The sequence below is a fragment of the Xenopus laevis genome, chromosome 6L (assembly GCF_017654675.1).
Source record: "Xenopus laevis strain J_2021 chromosome 6L, Xenopus_laevis_v10.1, whole genome shotgun sequence".
In the NCBI taxonomy this organism is placed as follows: domain Eukaryota; kingdom Metazoa; phylum Chordata; class Amphibia; order Anura; family Pipidae; genus Xenopus; species Xenopus laevis.
Window position 1 is genome coordinate 20,813,401 of NC_054381.1, and position 20,176 is coordinate 20,833,576.

The 20,176-nt window shown below is 40.0% G+C and overlaps 1 protein-coding gene across 10 annotated transcripts in view; it reads left to right on the top strand.

The window, feature by feature from the left end:
• The window catches only part of pard3.L (par-3 family cell polarity regulator L homeolog), a 417,717-nt gene that overhangs the window by 239,340 nt on the left and 158,201 nt on the right, over positions 1 to 20,176 (top strand). For 9 of the 10 annotated variants that reach the window (XM_018267171.2, XM_018267175.2, XM_018267173.2 and 6 more), the window contains 3 exons: positions 1,023 to 1,212; positions 9,518 to 9,666; positions 14,553 to 14,597. In XM_018267171.2, coding sequence (XP_018122660.1) covers positions 1,023 to 1,212; positions 9,518 to 9,666; positions 14,553 to 14,597 — 384 coding nt within the window. The remainder of the gene's footprint in view (positions 1 to 1,022; positions 1,213 to 9,517; positions 9,667 to 14,552; positions 14,598 to 20,176) is intronic. The other variant, XM_018267172.2, reaches the window with a different exon arrangement.

Here is a 20,176-nt window from a genome sequence, read left to right on the forward strand (position 1 = left end):
GGGACCGGTTATCCAGAATGCTCGGGACCTGGGGTTTTCCGGATAATGGATCTTTCCGTAATTTGGGTCTTCATGCCTTAAGTCTACTAGAAATTCATGTAAACATTAAATAAACCCAATAGGCTGGTTATGCCTCCAATAAGGATTAATTATATCTTAGTTGGGATCAAGTACAAACTACTGTTTTATTATTATAAAAGAAATAAAAAAAGGGAAATCATTTTTAGAAATTTGGATTATTTGGATAAAATGGAATCTATGGGAGACAGCCGTTCCGTAATTCGGAGCTTTCTGGATATCTGGTTTCCGGATAAGTTATCCTATACCTGTATATACTTTTATTTTTTGCCTCTTTTAACGTACTCCTTTCCTTCTTTTCTTTTATGGTACCCCTGCTTTTAATTTTATGATAACCTACTCTTTGTGTGTCCTGAGCTCTCTCCTATTTCTATTTATACGTATGAGCAGGAGAAGCCACTGGGCTGGGTTTACACTGCAATAAGTATGGCATCTTTTTATGGCACCTAGAGGTGCTGTTCTGTTGAGCTACATGAAGAATTTCTCAGCCGAGACCAGCAATCTGGCAGCCTCTGCTGGTTTGTATGAATAGCAATGTGCAGGGATAAATAATGTATAAGCTAATCCCTTATACTGTACATGGACATAAATTAATTAAAAATCATACTTTAATAGGGTGTATTTTCTTTTATTGTCCTTGATGAAATAAAGTAGCTTTTCAATTGGACTTCATTATCTATTTTGTGTCGGTTTTTAATTGGCTTTCCTGGCCTTTTCCAGGTGGCAACTGAATATACTGTCCTGTTGTCAGGGTCACTGACCCTGCCATCCAAACAAAGACAGATTGCCTGTAATGTTTTATTATTAAATTATTTTTTATTGCTTATTTTTCTTTTTAGGCTATTCGTCTTTAGGCTATTAGACTTCAGTGGCTGGCTCTGCCTTACATGTTGGCAACTATTTCTACTTTTTAATGACTGTGATATTTCTCTCTTTTCATGCAGGTAAATACCAGCTCTCCCCGACAGTGAATATGCCTCATGATGACACTGTGATAATCGAAGATGACCGAACTCCTGTGCTACCTTCCCAGCTTTCTAACCACTCATCTTCCAGCTCACACGATGATGTTGGTTGTGTTACTGACTCCACTGGAGCTTGGACTAAAACAGTGGCTAGTGAGTCAACAGAAAGGTGAGCTTGGCTGAGGGGCAGTGCAGTACAAGGTCCGGGATATTACTATGGTTAATATGAAGTAAATGCACCCTCACGGGTCTTATAAACTTCAACACAATGAGAGAGAGCCTGTTGACCCAGCTGAAATGTTGGTATCTTACTTGTAAATTCCTTCCTATCACCCTGATTTCATAGGGGATAATAAAAGTTTAATTGTTTGTGTTTTAGTGTAAAGGCATAAGGCAGCACAGCGGATTGCTTTATAAAGGAACAGTAACACCAAAAATGAAAGTGTTTTAAATGAATAACAATACAGGTATGGGACCTGTTAATCTGGAATGCTCGGGACCTGGGGGTTTACAGATAATGGATCTTTCCATTATTCGGATCTTCATACCATAAGTTTACTAGAGAATCATGTTAATATTAAATAAACCCAATAGGCTGGTTTTGCTTCCAACAAGGATTAATTGTATCTTATCGTGGATCAGGTACAAAGTACTGTTTTATTATTACAGAGAAAAAAAATTGGATTATTTGGGTAAAAGTGGAGTCTATGGGAGACGTAATTCGGAACATTCTGGATAACGGGTTTCCGGATAATGGATCCCATCCCTGTATAATGTAATGTTGCCCTGCACTGGTAAAACTGGTGTATTTGCTTCAGAAACACTACTATAGTTTATATAAACAAACTGCTGTGTAGCCATGAGGGCAGCCATTCAAGCACAGGATACACAGTAGATAACAGATAAGTACTACTATAGTTTATATAAACAAGCTGCTGTGTAGCCATGGGGCAGCTATTCAAGCACAGGATACACATTAGATAACAGATAAGTACTACTATAGTTTATATAAACAAGCTGCTGTGTAGCCATGGAGGCAGCCATTCAAGCACAGGATACACAGTAGATAACAGATAAGTACTACTATAGTTTATATAAACAAGCTGCTGTGTAGCCATGGGGCAGCCATTCAAGCACAGGATACACATTAGATAACAGATAAGTACTACTACAGTTTATATAAACAAGCTGCTGTGTAGCCATGGAGGCAGCCATTCAAGCACAGGATACACAGTAGATAACAGATAAGTACTACTATAGTTTATATAAACAAGCTGCTGTGTAGCCATGGAGGCAGCCATTCAAGCACAGGATACACAGTAGATAACAGATAAGTACTACTATAGTTTATATAAACAAGCTGCTGTGTAGCCATGGGGCAGCCATTCAAGCACAGGATACACATTAGATAACAGATAAGTACTACTACAGTTTATATAAACAAGCTGCTGTGTAGCCATGGGGCAGCCATTCAAGCACAGGATACACATTAGATAACAGATAAGTACTACTACAGTTTATATAAACAAGCTGCTGTGTAGCCATGGAGGCAGCCATTCAAGCACAGGATACACAGTAGATAACAGATAAGTACTACTATAGTTTATATAAACAAGCTGCTGTGTAGCCATGGAGGCAGCCATTCAAGCACAGGATACACAGTAGATAACAGATAAGTACTACTATAGTTTATATAAACAAGCTGCTGTGTAGCCATGGGGCAGCCATTCAAGCACAGGATACACATTAGATAACAGATAAGTACTACTACAGTTTATATAAACAAGCTGCTGTGTAGCCATGGAGGCAGCCATTCAAGCACAGGATACACAGTAGATAACAGATCTGCTGTGTATCCTGTGCCTTTTCAGCTTTGAACGGCTGCCGCTTTGTAGGTTATATTATTTTTATTTTAAACCACTTAAATATTTTGGTTTTAGTGTTGAGTTTAGGATGATGTTGCTATCCACCAAAATTGCAGGAAGAAAAACACCTGGGTGCTGAATAATAAACCCGTTGACCTACTTTTCTCTGTTTAAAACGCATGCAGACTGATTAGGTTGTTCCCTGGCCAGATTAAGACTAAAATCCGATAAATCAGACATGCCTTATGTATGATCTTCCAGCTGCAGAGGACTCCTCGTGGTTCACTGAGTATTGCAGGAGTTAATAGTTCCCGACAGTATAATCTGACATTCCTGGGTTAGATATCTTGTGCTCGTATAGCTAGCAAGTCTTTGGAAGACGTTGGGAGTTGTAGTACAACTCCCACAATAAGACTTAAAGAGATTATGTCATGATTGTTATGGTGTCATTTTTATTTCTAGTTTACACTGCAAACAATTCTATATATAAAATGTCATTCCTGAACCAACAAGTGTATTTTTTTAGTTATAATATTGGTGTGTAGGTGCATCTCAGGTCATTTTGCCTGGTCATGTGCTTTCAGAAAGAGCCAGAACTTTAGGATGGAACTGCTTTCTGGCAGGATGTTGTTTCTCCTACTCAATGTAACAGAATGTGTCTCAGTGGGACCTGGATTTTACTATTGAGTGCTGTTCTTAGATCTATCAGGCAGCTCTTATCTTGTGTTAGGGAGCTGTTATCTGGTTACTTTCCCATTGTTCTGTTGTTAGGCTGCTGGGTGGGGGGAAAGGGGTGGGCTGATATCACTCCAACTTGCAGTACAGCAGTAAAGAGTGACTGAAGTTTATTAGAGCACAAGTCACATGACTGGGGGCAGCTGGGAAACTGACTATGTTTAAGGGTGGGCTGATATCACTCCAACTTGGAGTACAGCAGTAAAGAGTGACTGAAGTTTATTAGAGCACAAGTCACATGACTGGGGGCAGCTGGGAAATTGACTATGTTTAGCCCCATGTCAGATTTCAAAGCTAAATATAAAAAAACTGTTTGCTCCTTTGAAAAATGGATTTCAGAGCAGAATTCTGCTGGAGCAGCACTATTTACTGATGTGTTTTGAAAAGAGAAAAAAAAAAAAAGGTTGTGGGGTTGGTGTGCTCAAAGCCATGCAGCTTTCAAACAATCTTAAATCCTCAAGATATGATCTCCAATATGAATGTGATCATTATTTCTCAGTCTGAAATTTGCAGCTCTTTCCACGTAATTAGCAAAGGATGCATTAATTTGCATGCCTAGTAATTATATACATCAATAAGCAAAATAGACCTCTCTCCATGAAAGCACCTCCCTATGACTAGAGCCATAATTATCCAGCACAGTGTGAATTATCATATAAGGCTTCCATTTCCCAGGGATGGGATTTACATTCCAAACGTCAGCAAGATTTCCATGGTCTGAGCTGCTTATATCAAACCAAGCCTTTCGTCTTGTTCCATGGGATTATTTTCCTTCACCTGTCCTATGTAACATTGGATCCCTTTTGTCCGACATTAACATTCAAGCATTTAGAAACAAAACTCCTATCCAGGCAAGGGCCTTCATCATCTCATGTTGGATTGTGCATCTGAACGTGAACTTTCCCCATTAAAAAATGAAAGGTTAAGTGAAATATGAAAGTTTTGGACGGGCCTGGAGCTGTAAGAGTCAGGGCACACGCTCAGATTCGGGGAGATTAGTTGCCCGGCGGCAAATTTCCTCTTCTTCAGGGCGACTAATCTCCCCGAACTGCCTCCCGCCTGCTAGAATGTAAAGCGCCGGCGGGATGGCACTAGGAGTGCATTGTTTTCCGAAGTCGCCCGAAGTTTCCTCGTGGGGCAATTTTGGGCGACTTCGGGAAACAAAGCGCTCCTAGTGCCAATCTGCCGGCGATTTACATTCTAGCCAGCGGGAGGCAGTTCGGGGAGATTAGTTGCCCCTAAGAAGAGGAGATTTGTCGCCGGGCGACTAATCTCCCTGAATCTAAGCGTGTGCCTGACCCTAAGGAAGCTGCATTTGTATGGGTAGACTCAATGAAAGGGAGTCTGTACATGTGTATTACTTAGTATTTTGCTCCTCTTGCATGATCTGCCACTTTAAGTTGTTTACTTCTCTAAAGGAGAACTTGCCTATTGTGAGAGGCACTTTTTTTTGTAACTTTTCACTCCAAAGAACTGTCACTTTCTGTGAAATCTGCCTCTAAAGAGTCTTTCCCAAAGGCCCAATGAACCGATGGAAAGATGAAAGCAGTGGGCGCCATATTTGTTTTACTTTGTACAAACCCTGACACTCACATTCAGCCTCCTTTATTGGTTGTCCCAGCCATATGCTAAATATCATTTGAAACAGAAGGGTTTTTTTGTTAAAGACACCTAAATCAAGTTGGCATCCACAGAAAAGCACTTTTATTCCTTGTTGGGTGTTGGTCACTGCTTCTACAGCTCTATAATGACCTTGCAGTGCAACACATATACAGTACTAAATTCACACACTTTGAATATCTTTCTGCCCCACTATTTCATATCTCTTAAAAGTCAAGCAAATTCAAGTGTGGTGAGACGCTGTTTTGTACATTTTCCACGTTCCGCACTCTTTGCAGTAATTTGCATTGTGCTTATGTCCCACACAAACAATTAGCAGTCCTCTCTATCAGTTTATCATCATCATCATTTATTTAATTGTATAGTGCCAGCAAGTTATGTAGCAATAATAACACAATACAATAATTCATAACAAACGTGGCTCTTGACCAACAAGGGTTACAGAAAACAAATAGTATTGGAGCCCCCCCCCCCGCTTATAAGGGCTTATAATCTAAATCAGTGACTGTTAAACGTTTTTCAGGTCCTACCTGAAAGTTCAAGGTTTGTCCAGGTCCTCCCTTGAAGAAATAGTTACAGATGTAGGAAAATATGATCATTCATGTAGTCATAGCTTTAAGAATATCTAAGACTGCAAATACATATTGACCCCACATTTTACCTTAAATGGGAACTATCGCAAAAATGATAATTTAATATAAGCTTCAGCATATTGACATAAGAAACTTTATAAATACAATCAATTAAAAGTTCTGTACCATTTCCTGAAATAATCAAGTTTATGCTCTCTGTTCCTCTCTCAGCATCTGTTTCTCTATTCATTTTGTCTTCATTCAGCAGTTGGGTGTCCGATGAATAATGATCTAGTTTCCTAGAAGATGTATTAGAGCTCACTCTATTAAAATTAGAATCCCCAGACATCTTGTCTCTCTACATGCAGAATTTGTGCAAAAGGCAGTCATTTTGTTTATACTGGAATCAGTTATTTGAATGAGCTCTAATAAATCTGCTAGGAAAGGAAGCCCCCCTATAAGATATATTGGATCTAACTGTCATCTGACACACAACTGCTGCATGAAGACAGAATGAAGAGAAACAAATACTGAGAGAGGGATAGTGAATATAAACTTGATTATTTCAGAAACAATGCAGAATATTGAATTGCTTGTATTTACAAAGTTTCTTATTTCAGTATACTGAAGCCTGTATAAAACGTTCATTTTTGTGATAGTCCCCCTTTAAAGGAGAAACAAACCCCTTATTAAAAAAAACCCTACCCCACATAAACCCCCTTCCCTCCTCACCCCCATCCTAGCTGCTACTCTGGACAAATGCCCTTAACTTTTTACTTACCCCTCAGTGCTGATTCAGGTATCGGAGTTCACGGCAGCCATCTTCCGGGTCTTCGGTAATCTGAGAATGAGACCGGTGGCTCATGCGCAGCTGGAGCAATTTCCGGGTTTGCAACTGCGCATGAGCCTAAATGGACGGAAATCGCAGAAGCGGACGAAGATGGCTGCCGTGAATTCCGATCCCTGAATCTGCACCGAAGGGTAAGTAAAAGGTTAGGTTAGGGGCATCTGTCCGGGTAGCAGCTAGGCTGGGGGGAGGATGGGAGGGGTCTATGTGGTGTGGGGGGTAGGGTTTTTTTTTAAATAAGGGGTTTGTTTCTCCTTTAACTGACCTTTAAGCTGGGCTTTCAGTCATATCTAGGACAGCAAAAGGCCATTCTCCACAGTTCTTACCTAACCGCCATTTAGTCTGAGCCCTACTGCCAGTGCTCCAAGCCCGTCAGAGGGGCTGTCTTATAGTTTTGAAACCACTAACTTAAAAGGGTGATGGAACTACTGACACTTAATAATAATTGGTATGTTGACTTCTGACCTACCAGGGATCATCAGATAGACTTCTCTAAATAGGCGGATCTTTATGGAGCAATTGAAGGTTTGAAGGGACAGGCAGAGGTTTAAGAGAAGTCTGGCAGTTGGGATGGGAAAAAGTGACAAGGGGAGGATTGCACAACTGAATTGTCATACACATTTCACACAACTAGTCAAGGTTGGGGTGTGATTGCCACCATGGCAAGAGGTGTGCCATATTCACTGGATTCTCCACACTTCTCATGGTTATGATTTATATGGATTTTCATAATGTTTGGGGTTTCACAGTTGATGTCTCCCACTAATCACTTGCTTCTCAACCCTGTCGCTCTTTCTAAGGACAAAGCCTACAGTTATCAGATGCCATTTTTATTTAAATAAGTCCATGCCTCCTTTAAGAACTTCATATGATGAAGGGACTTTGTTGTCCAGAGAGTTGTTTGTTTTTTTTTGTCCATTTTTAAAAAATGAAGTTTCCTGCAAAAAAACAAGCTGTTCAATAGGGCTCACTAGGTTTCGTTTTCTTTGTGACCAGCAGAACTTACAATTGAACTCGACATGTAAAAAGTAAATGGATGAAGTGAATACTGATGTGTTTAATTTCCTGCTGCTAATGGATAAAGGAGAAGCAGTAAAACAAAGATGAATGTTCTGTGTGAGCTCTTCGCTCTGAGGCAGAGAAGTAAAGCCTTCAGTTGGAACAAGAAGAGGTTATGCAAACAGGGACAGCAGCTGGTCTGAATCTCAGTGGAATATATATGCTGTCCGGCTAATCCCGTATGAAAATATTATGATAACACAGTGCGCAATAAGACCGGATTAATCATAGGAATGTTAATGATAAGCCGGGTCATTGGGTAACATGTCCGTTCCCAAATCATCCTCTATGGAATGAGCGCAGGCAGAAATCCCGAGGAATATTTGAATAATTAGAAGTCAGAGGGATAAATGGTTTGGTGGGAGGAAACCTAAAGTCGGCAGCACAAGGTGACTTTCTGAACACGCCATCTTGGAGATGGTAACTGAATTCATATCCCAGGGAGGTTAGCTGCGCTTGAGCTTATTATGTATCAGTACAGTCAGTGGCAGTGGTCTTTGGTACAAGTCTCCTAAATGATAAAGTCTAGGATATTCTTCTGTTAAAGCTTTCCTAATGATGAGCAGTAGGCCTCCTGCTAGGGACTGTACCGGATACAGTAGCACACCTAGGTTTGTACTAGGTTTAAATTGAATTTTTGCTGAGAACCAAATGAAAAAAAAATGTTACGGTCACATTAGCCTTAATTATTCATATCCCTGATATTCTTAATATGGTTCTTAATATGTGTTCCCTCACATGCCATTGTATATATAGTGAGCTTATGGTCTTTGTTTTTTGGAAGAGAGATCAAAGCTGGACAATTTTATTTTTTTCATTCAATGTTGCTCAGAGTGACTGACAATCCCAAACTTTTGGCTCTGGTTCCTCTAGAGCAGCGGTCCCCAACCTTTTTTTTTTTTTTTTAACCCCTGAGCCACATTCAGATTAAAGAGTTGGAGAGCAACACAAGCATGAATAAAGTCCCTGGAGTACCAAATTGCTTATTTGGTAGCCCCTATGGGAACGAATAGCCTACAGGAGACTCTGTTTGGCAGTACACCTGGTTTTTATACAACCAAAACTTGCTTTCAAGTCAGCAATTAAAAAAGAAGTGCCTGCTTTGAGGCCACTAGGAGCAACATCCAATGGGCTGGTGAGTAACATGTTGCTCATGAGTCACTGGTTGGGGATCACTGGTCTAGAGAACCTGGAGCAGTAACTAGGGGGACTCTGCCTGAAGTTAACTTGGAGGAGATTTGGGGAGAAAGCCTATGAACTGTTTAGAATGAAGATCAAATTTGCTACCCTAGATGTTTTTGGAACTATGACTGGTACAGAATTGTTTACTATGGGGCCCTCACCAAAGGTTTGACCTCGAAAGGGGGAACTCCAACCAAAAAAAGTCTTGAGACCACTAATATTGTGGGAGGTTACCGTAAGCCAAGTTCTAAAGGAAGGGATTCCGTTGCCTATATGCTGTTACCCAGATATTTTTTAAAACCATATATTAGTTCATGTTGGGGTGGTAGGAGAAGGTACTCGTGACAGCATGAGACAAATATTGGGTAGTACAGTTTTTTTGGCCATAGGCAGATAATGAAGACTTGTTTTTCTCTTATCAGCAATGCAGTGTATATGCAGCGGTGAGATCATATAGTGATGGCTATATAAACGAATATATCCTGTCATTGTAAGTGCTGAACTTGTTATCAAGAGTAACCTGCCTGTAATTATGACTGCATAATGTAGTGGCATATCTCCACTGATCTCTGTGTATTTCTGCTTCCCCCTCAGCACTCTCAGTCCAGATGTTGATCCATCACTTGCCTTCCAGAGGGAAGGGTTTGCCCGCCAGAGCATGTCAGAAAAGCGCACAAAGCAGTTTGGAGATGCCAGTCAACTGGATTTTGTTAAGACCAGGAAATCAAAAAGCATGGATCTAGGTACACAAGCCTGAATGTTTATTCAATGGAATTATACAACTGATATGACAGCAGAATGGCAAAATTAGTTAAAGAATAAATGTCCCATTGACATAAATTGATATATGATAATGATGTACAGGTATGGGACCTGTTATCCAGAATCGGGACTTAGTTTCCTAGATAAGGGGTCTTTCCATAATTTGGATCTATGTACAGGTCTATTAAAAAATAGTTTCAACATTAAAAAAGCCCAATAGGCTGATTTTTGCCTCAAATTAAGATTAATTATATTTTAGGATCAAGTACAAGGTATTGTTTTATAATTACATAGAAAGGGGGCATTTTGAAACATTTTAATTATTTGATTAAAATGGGAGATGGCTTTCTTGTAACTCAGAGCTTTTTGGACAACTGGTTTCCGGATGACTGATCCCATACCTGTAATAAACCTTAGCTTTTATATTCAGCCTATGTTGAATTGAGGTGTATCTTATTTAATGGTATCCAGTATAATGCACCCGCCTTATGGCAGTTAAAGGGATCCTGTCATCGGAAAACATGTTTTTTTTCAAAACGCATCAGTTAATAGTGCTGCTCCAGCAGAATTCTGCACTGAAATCCATTTCTTAAAAGGGCAAACAGATTTTTTTATATTCAATTTTGAAATTTGACATGGGGTTAGACATTTTGTCAATTTCCCAGCTGCCCCTGGTCATGTGACTTGTGCCTGCACTTTAGGAGAGAAATGCTTTCTGGCAGGCTGCTGTTTTTCCTTCTCAATGTCAAAGATCTACCAGGCAGCTGTTATCTTGTGTTAGGGAGCTGTTATCTGGTTACCTTCCCATTGTTCTTTTGTTTGGCTGCTGGGGGGGGGGTGATATCACTCCAACTTGCAGTACAGCAGTAAACAGTGATTGAAGTTAATAAGAGCACAAGTCACATGACTTGGGGCAGCTGGGAAATTGACAATATGTCTAGCCCCATGTCAGATTTCAAAATTGAATATAAAAAAATCTGTTTGCTCTTTTGAGAAATGGATTTCAGTGCAGAATTCTGCTGGAGCAGCACTATTAACTGATGCATTTTGAAAAAAAAATTTTTTTCCCATGACAGTATCCCTTTAAAGACAAATGGAGAAGCTGAATGTTTAGAAATGATGGTAATGGGCCTATACTACATGTATTCACATAACCTGAAGATTTTCATGTTGAAGGTGCAGGTGTTGCTCACATCTGTGTATAAGGCGACGTGCCGCCAGTCCGACATCAGATTCAGAATGTAAATGCACCATCTCTCTCCATACTCCGCTCTTCTTATTAAATGTGTTTACAAGCTGCAGCCTCGGCTAGGATTGATAGCAACGTCTGCTTTACCGTTACATGCCGCATAAATACAAGAAAAAGTAATCATACGATAGGGATTTATTCTTCATGACAGGTTCAGAGATAAAAGGAGCTTAGAAGCTGCTGGTCTTCACTCCATAGTTAAAATATCATATATTTTTCTGTTGGGCATTAGCAACCCAGCTGAGAAATTCAGGAGAATTAGAAGAGTCTGGGATATCTGCTGCTTGTCCTGATAAGCAGATCCCCTGCCTTATACAGAGGTTATTGTATCGTATGACTAGCTGATGAACTGAGCCATGGTTGTTTATGCTGGGCACTCACGAGCTTGTATAATGAGAAGATCTACTGTCATATGTCCTATTAATGGGTAATGACGACTGATACCCAGACATGTATTCTACAGTGTCAAAATATTGTCACTCAGCTTACATTTATTGGTTAGACTTCAACACCTAGAGGCACATTTATCCAGGATCAAATTTCAAATTCATGTGAGTTATTTTTTTTTAAACTCCCTTAAATTCTAATGAATTAGAAATTCAACTTGGGGGAAAAAAAAAATCGAATTTGTAAAAGTCAGATAGATTTAAACGACCTGAAAATTCTTATCGAATTTGATCAAACTCGATTCGAGTTTTTTCTCCAAAAAAAAACTTGAATGTCAGGAAACAACTCCAAATTGGCCCCTGTACCTTTCCCATTGACTTACAGTATACACTAATTCGGCAGTTTTAAGTTGGCGAATAGTCATTTTGAATTCAAAAAGGGCCAGAGTATGATAAATCTCGAAAATCAAATTAGAATTTTTTTTAAAAACTGTAATTGAGATTGGATAATTCCCTAGTCCAATTTGACAGTTTTGACCATAAAAATTTTTTAGAAAATTCTAATTTTCAATTCGACCCTTATTAAATCTGCCCCCTATTGTATTTGGTCCCATATTTCTTTAAGCCGATCAATGCTCTAGTAAGCGGACACCCATTGAAATAAGATTCCCATTCTAGTACTGGCCATTGCCTTTTTGAAGTAGAAGTTGGTATTCATCGTTATTCAACATTCACCTTTTCCCTAACACAGCTTATCCCACTATTATATATATATATATATATATATATATATATATATATATATATATAAACGACCGCACTCTGAAGACCGGACTTGGTATGATCTTTGTGGGTGCAGGGTCCAAAAATTCATATAGAGATTTGTTCGTAAGGATCCGCACACCACTATTTTTCATCAAAATAAGTGTTTTATTCGGTACATAAATCTATGTACCGAATAAAACACTTATTTTGATGAAAAATAGTGGTGTGCGGATCCTTACGAACAAAAATCTATATATATATATATATATATATATATATATATATATATATCTCCATATCCACCAGTACCTGCTATAAATGAAAGCCCATTATGTGCTAGTAAGAGATTGCCCATTGAACCTTCCCATGGCCTGGAAGACTGCTCCTGAAACCTCCCTGCCTCTTGTCATAAGAATCCTTGGTTCCGAAACAAATTGTTTCTCTTGTAATCTGAGCTGTTATTCCTTTAATTGAATCTCTGCGCCAGACGGCTTGCACAATATGTAATGTGACTTCTGCGAGGCAGGGGAAAGATTGATTATCATTTCTCTGACATAATAAGATTCCGAAAGCTGGCAATAAGGATTTATGGCTGATAAAATAGAGATAATCAGTGCTGCTTTTTTAGTGCTTGAGTTCATTAAAAGCAGTAGGGTTCCTAAGATCACTGATACCCCCCCTAGTAATAAAAACACTATCAATGGTCTTAATTAGAGCTTCTACCATAGGGTTGGCAGCCTTTTGTACTACATCTCCAACACCTCCTCTATAGTCTTTATCTGACATTGTTAGACCTCCCTGACCTATAATATCCATATTTATTTCTAATTTAATCAAAATACAGGCACCTAGCAAAGCCTCTAGGACAGTGATGCCCACAGTGGCTCGGGAGCAACATGTTCCTCATCGACCAGTTAGATGTTGCTCCCAGTAGCCTCAAAGCAGGTGCTTATTTTTGAATTCCTGCCTTGAAGTCAAGCTATAGTTTGTAGTGCCAAACAGAGCCTCCTGTAGGCTGCTAGTCCACATAAGGTCAACATGTTTCTCACAGCACACATTTGGCACTCCCAGGAACATGTTGCATGCATGTGTTGCTCTCCAGCTCTTTTTATATTTGAATGTGGCTCAGGTAAAAAAAAGGTTGGAGATCCCACCCGTCTAGGAGAACCAGTTTTGAAAACCCAAGCGGTGACATAGAGTTGTTTTTCGCTGTTTCCATCACAAATATTGCTAATGTGAACATTAGAGAGAGAATTTGTGAAGTCTGTGCATTCTTCCCAAATGTAGTTGTTCAGTGAAGTTATTTCTTCTAAAATCAGATACTTTCCTTCACAATTCCTCTTAGCACAGACAATGGAGAGGTGGGTACCACCATCCTCAAGTCAATATGGTAAGATATGCTTTATATTTATTGTACTATTTATTAACGACCGAGGAAGGTTTCCCCTTTTTCTCCATTTTGGATCACCAGTTTAAAAACCGGAAATGCAGGTCTTAAGTAGGAGCGGCTTTTTGCAGCCCCGTGTAACCTGAGGGCGCTGCCACCTAAGACCAGTTTTTCAACATGGCTCATTGGTGCTGCGCCCCTGATGTACATTATTTTCACGTATCTGTTGATGCCTGAATGCAGTACAGGGACGGGACCTGTTATCCACAATGCTCGGACCAGGGGTTTACCGGATAAGAGGTCTTTCTACTGATATAATCTTTAAACAATAAACCCGATTGGATTGTTTTGCCTCCAATGAGGATTAATTATATCTTAGTTTGGATCAAGTACACGGTACTGTTTTATTATAACAGAGTGCAAGGAAATCATTTTAAAAATGTGAATTATATTATTACAATGGAGTCTATAGGAGACTGCCTTCCCGTAATTCGGAGTTATCTGGATAACCGGTTTCCGGATAACGGAACAGTTGTAATCCTACCTAGAGCCAGAGGGCTGTACAGTTATCTGACTGCGGAATGGTTAAGAAGTCAAGTGATGATGCCACAATCTAGGCTTGGGAATGGGTGTTTGGTTGCCGTGGTTAATAACAATACGGATGACATTTCTAGTGAAAGCATATTGCTTTGCTAATGGGACAGCGATTCTAATGTACATGGAAGGCTAGAAGCTTGATCTCATCAGTACGACAGATGACTGAATGTGACCATTAATGTAATAATGTCTTGTTCTTTCTATGTATTTCATGTGAAGCCATTAGCTTCTGGCATGAGTGTATTACAGGAATAATTAACAGTTTTAATTCCGTTCAAATGGGAGGGGGGGGGCACTTCTAACATGCAATCACATGAGCAACCGCATGGTTTGACTTTAATTCCCAGCGTTTTGGAGTCTCCAGGGCTGGTTATTTGCATGGACTGTATAACCTTGCATCTTAATGTGCCAACAATGTGTTTGTTGCATGAGGAATGCGCCTACTAACATGGCTAACCTGTCTTACATTTACCTTTTTAACAGTAGCTGACGAGACTAAGATCAGTGCAATGGCTGGCCAAAACTCAGGTAAGAGATTATGTTGCCATAGAAATGAGGGACAAAACCAGATTAATACACTTACTGTGCATGTATGACCTTTGCAGCGCATGACTCTCTCTATGGCTCACTTGGTTTTTTTTTTCTTAATATTTGCCTGTTTGTTTTATGGAAATGTCCCTAAGTTGCCCTTTGGGTGATGGCGCGGTGCAGATATGGAAGATATATTCTGAGTGACTGCTGAATTTCCCTTCAAACATATGCTAATTTGCCCATTGGTTTGACGGTGTCTTGAAAACACTCGGACACAAGGAGAATGGAAATGTATCTAAAATTGAAATTGGTAAAACTTTCTTTTCTTTTAAGGAAATTTAATTATGGCCTTTGATATAAAAAAAAAGCCCTTAAAGGAGAACTAAAGCTTAAAAAAGGAAGTAGGTAGAAATGTAATACATTATGTTTTGTGCTTCTGTACCAGCCCAAGGCAACCACAGCCATTTAGCAGTAAAGATCTGTGTCTCCAAAGATGCCCCAGTAGCTCCCCATCTTCTTTTCTGCTGATTCACTGTACATGCTCTGTGCTGCTGTCACTTACTGAGCTTAGGGACCCACTCACAATATACAGTACACATAGAATAGAAATGTCACAATATAAGGCTGATTAGTAATTAATACAGATAATTACTACATGGCAGCACAGAAACCATTGCAATTAGCATCAGAATTTAATTATCAGCCCTGTAGCACCAGCTTATATTACAGGCCAACCTCATTTTCTGCTGGATAATTAGTGATGACCCCTAAGCTTAGCTTCTCAACAGCTGCTCAGAGCCCACTGAGCATGTGAGTGTCACAGACACTTTCCAAGATGGTGACCCCCTGTGACAAGTCTGAAGTCCTGGATCATTGCTGCTATTGACAAGCTGAAACTTTAGGCTAGTGCAATAAGTTCAGTATATAAAATATGGCATTTTTATCCACATTAATTTTTAGGATTTAGTTGTCCTTTAATTTGACAGAGCTTAGTGAAAGATTTTTTCCTGTTTTGTCTATTTATAAATTGATGGCGGGGCAAACTCCGCAAGTCCGGACTGCCTGCTATTATTGGCTTCTAGTTAAACTGGTCCTTGTACGTGTTTCCAGGTGATAATCTCGGTTTTGGGGCTGTTTACAGTGTCTCTTATTGCTCTCAGTGGGAAACCACCCACAGCATTTTGAAATAGTGTTGATGAAACCACTGAGCGTACCATATGGTACCCACCAAACATATAAAGTTGGCTTCTTGAACATCACAAGACATGTCATTACAAAAGCAGCGCTGAAACCTTATGACTTATAGATGGCATCTGTATAGAGGAGGGATACGTCTGTGCCATCGGATATCATTTAAAATGCATTGCTGCATAAAAAATTCCTGTTGTTAAAATTCAAAAGCACCACCCGAGACGTGATCTGCGCTGATACATTAACTTGCAAGTTGAACAAGCGAGAATTTTTTTTATAGTAATGTTTATAGTCATTTCTCACAGCTTTCATGTTTCCCTCTCCTACTTTTAGTTTGCAGACTATTTCCTTTTTCTTCTTTGTTAATAGCGAATGCATCAAAGGGACAGTTTTAATTGGAAATTAAAATTATAGAGTTTTGCTTAATGTAAAAAGTTGCAATCGTTTTTGCATCATCATTAGATAAAAATACTTTTGACAACCTGCAATCACAAAAACAGTGCTTGAGTAATTCCACCTCCTCCAGTTTCACCAGGGAAGAAACCATGGCCACATATAGGCCAAGATGATCAGCCAGATAATGCTGCAGTTCGGCCATTCTAATGATTGCTAGATTGTAGCAGTTTATCCGAAGGTTCCCAAACTGTCAGCTGGCACCCCCAGAGCAATAGGTGGACCTAGCCTACAGTTATGGTAAGCTTAATGTAGAATGCCTAATTATCCTTTTAGACACTCAAGGAAACCCCAGAAGTGGGGAGACGCACGCTCAAATTCAGGGAGATTAGTCACCCAGCGACAAATCTCCTCTTCTTCGGGGCGACAAATCTCCTTAACTGCCTCCCACCCGCTAGAATGTAAATTGCCGGCGGGATCGCAAATGGTGTGCTTCGTTTTCCGAAGTAGCACAAAGTTGCCTTACGAGGAAACTTAGGGAGACTTAGAAAACGAAGTTCTCAGAGTGCCATCCCGCCGGCGATTTAGATTCTAGCCAGAGGGAGGCATTTTGGGGGGAGATTAGTCGCCCCGAAGAAGAGGCAATTTATCGCCGGCCGACTAAGGGCAGAGACAGATGCTCAGATTTGGGGAGATTTACCGCAGAGTCAGGCGAGAAGATTTGGGGAGATTAGTTGCCCAGTGACAAATTGCATCTACTTTGGGCGACTAATCTCCCCTACTGGGGAAATTAGTCGCCTGATGAAGAGGCGATTTGTCGACGGCCGACTAAATCTCCCCGAATCTTCTCGTCTGACTCTGCGGTAAATCTCCTCGAATCTGAGCGTGTGTCTCTGCCATCAATATTTTGATATGTCTGTTACCTTATCAGCTAGGGTTGCCACCTTTTCTGGAAAAAAAATACCGGCCTTCCTATATATTTATCTTTTTTCGCTATTAGTAACATTGGGATCAACCATAATTTTTACCTGCCAGGCCGGTAATATATCAGCTCAGATGGATCCTGATTACAGGTGGGAGTGTAAAGGTGAATGGTGATGTCTAAACATCTCAGAATGAAGGAGGCCATATAGTCATCTCACAATGGAGATGAGGGACCTATTTAGGTTCAGGTGACCCAATGGGATTATTGATTTATCCACTTTTAAACAGTTAACTCCATTAATTTAGCAACAAAGAATAAAGGTAAAGTCTCACAAAAATTTTTTAATATCTCTTACATGATCTAGTATGTAGATCAGCAGGACTTGGATAGTATACAATGTGCAAAAAAAAAAAAGTCTGGTGTCCCAAGCCTCAAAGTCCACAATATACAAAAAGTTGATGCAGCAACACCGTGCTTCATAAAAAAAGTGTGTTTATTTAGTCCTTTTAAAAACAGACAACCTCCAGACCAAAGCCTTACACGTTTTAGACATTACCACATTCAAACTTAAATTAAGGTTTGTAATGGCCAAAATGTGTGAGGAGTTGGTCTGGAATTTGTCTGTTTTTAAAAGGACTAAATAAACACACGTTTTTTTATGAAGCACGGTGTTGCTGCTTCAACTTTTTGTAAATTGTGGACTTTGAGGCTTGGGACACCAGGAAGCAGTCACCAGTCTTTTAGCAGCACAATATTATAGGAACAGCTGCTTTGTGTTACTTGGATAGTAAAGTCTTTGAGCCAAGATTGCAGAGTGGAATACTTACTCCTCAGAACACAGTCTGGGCAAAATAGTATTTGAGAATATATGGAATGCCCCATACATCCAGATCCTATGTTTCCTCCTGAAATGTATCCATCACCATGAATCTTCACTCCTAGAAAAGAGAGTATATTTCTTCATCATGTTGCCATCAAGAGTAGAATCATCTCTGCATCGAGATTGTTAGTCTGTAAATGGTTTTGTGATGACAGTTGGTGATAGTAAAAAAGTTTTGATCTTCATCTCCTTTCAATCTAGAAATTTCCGTGCTGACAGCCTGGCCTAGAGGATTCCCTGAGGGCAATTTTCAGGCTAGCAGGTTATATTTACCCTTACCTAATAAAGCTAGATGAGAATGAAACAAAGGGAGAGTTCCTCCAGTTCCATTTTAATTACAGCCAGTTTTATCGCCGAATCTTTTCAGAACAAAACTTGTAGGTCCTTGAACTTGGGCCTCAGCCATCTCCTTCGCTGGAAGAATTATGGAGAGGCCATTATTCTGGGAAATATGTCATTAAGCAGAATCCATTTTTCAAACTCTTTATGAAGAGTGGCTCTTACGAAGTCCTGTTTTACTTTTTTTTTTCAGCAATTATATAATTGCTTTTTGCAATTATAAGTATTTATGATGAATTAATTCAGGTTGACTCTTGACCTCTGGAATGCTATTTTAATTAGGCCCATGCCACTGTTATGTGGGAACATGACTGTGCGGGATAAGATCGGTCTCGTTTATATACAGGCTCGATTCACTGTGAGCTGATGGCTCCTTATTGCCGACTATTATTCTGGTACTGTCCATACAGCTCATTAATGTGCAGGATCAACATTTTACATTTATACGGCGCATTGAAATGAATATTAATGGTGGATACTCAAGACAGTCCATCTGTCGGAGCTGGTTGTTTGAAGGCCTGTGCTGTTTGAATATCCAAGACGATGCGCTCTGTACAAGCAGACACCTGAAATGACAGGGAGAGGGAGACACTGTCCCAGGAATAGAGTGACAGATGCAGCATTAAATAGCTCTATATAGACAGGAACGGCCTGGAATGAGTGACATGTGTATGCATATTAACACCAATATGAGCAGACAAAGACATTCTCTGTAATATTATCCCAGTGACTCCCCTTGCTCTAGATTTCAAGACGTTGATCATGAAACACAGGGCCGGATTTATATAGTGGGCGCCCCTAGGGCCACTACCGTTCGTCGCCTCTGTCCCCTCCAGGGGGACTGGAGCAATGGGGATTGGCGCACGGGAAATGTATAAAATTATTGTATCTCCAGCGCATCCCCGTTGTTTATGAACCAATGTGGGTGTGGTTGGGCAACATGCTGCCCCCCTAAAATCCTGCCACCCTAGGCCCGGGCCTTGGTGGCCTTTCCACAAATCCGGGCCTGATGAAATAGGGCTTGTTGTCTTAACACGCCCTATTCAACATCTAGTTATAGTATCTCATCAAGATCCACCATTGCAATGGTTCTCATTTTCTTGATTACATTTATTTGTAAAAATACAAACTGCTATATTTCAACAAGCCACCTCTTTCTTTATACTTGCATGAAAAGAAGCGAACAGGTATGTAGTCTGGGGTAGTTACATAGTTACATAGTTAAATTGGGTTGAAAAAAGACAAAGTCCATCAAGTTCAACCCCTCCAAATGAAAACCCAGCATCCATACACACACCCCTCCCTACTTTTAATTAAATTCTATATACCCATACCTATACTAACTATAGAATTTAGTATCACAATAGCCGAACCCTAATTTGCAAATGCATATGCAAATTAGGGGTGGGAATGGGAAAACATTTTTGGTAGACAATGCTCTGCTCAAGATCTATTGATTGACAGCTCAAGATCTGCTGGTAGAACTATAGAGAAGTCATATTAGAAGAATAGAAGAAATGTGGCAGCCCTGTATTATAAAGAATAAAAAGCTTTTAGCAGCCATTGCTAGGACCAAATTGAGTTTCAGTGCTCATATATCATAATCCTTATATACTGCCTCTTTTGGGTGTTGCTGGCTCTTCTCCCTAAAGGGTGGTCATACACGGGCAGATTAAAGCTGTCGATATCTGTCTTTTTGACTGATTTGGCAGCTTATCTGCCAGTGTATGGGTGCTTCCAGCGGGTCTCCCCGATCAATATCTGGCCCCGCGTCGGCTAGTCCTCATCCCGTCAGCGCCCATTCTTTTCGTTGTAATCCAATTGTTCGGCCTCAGGGCCGAATGTTCG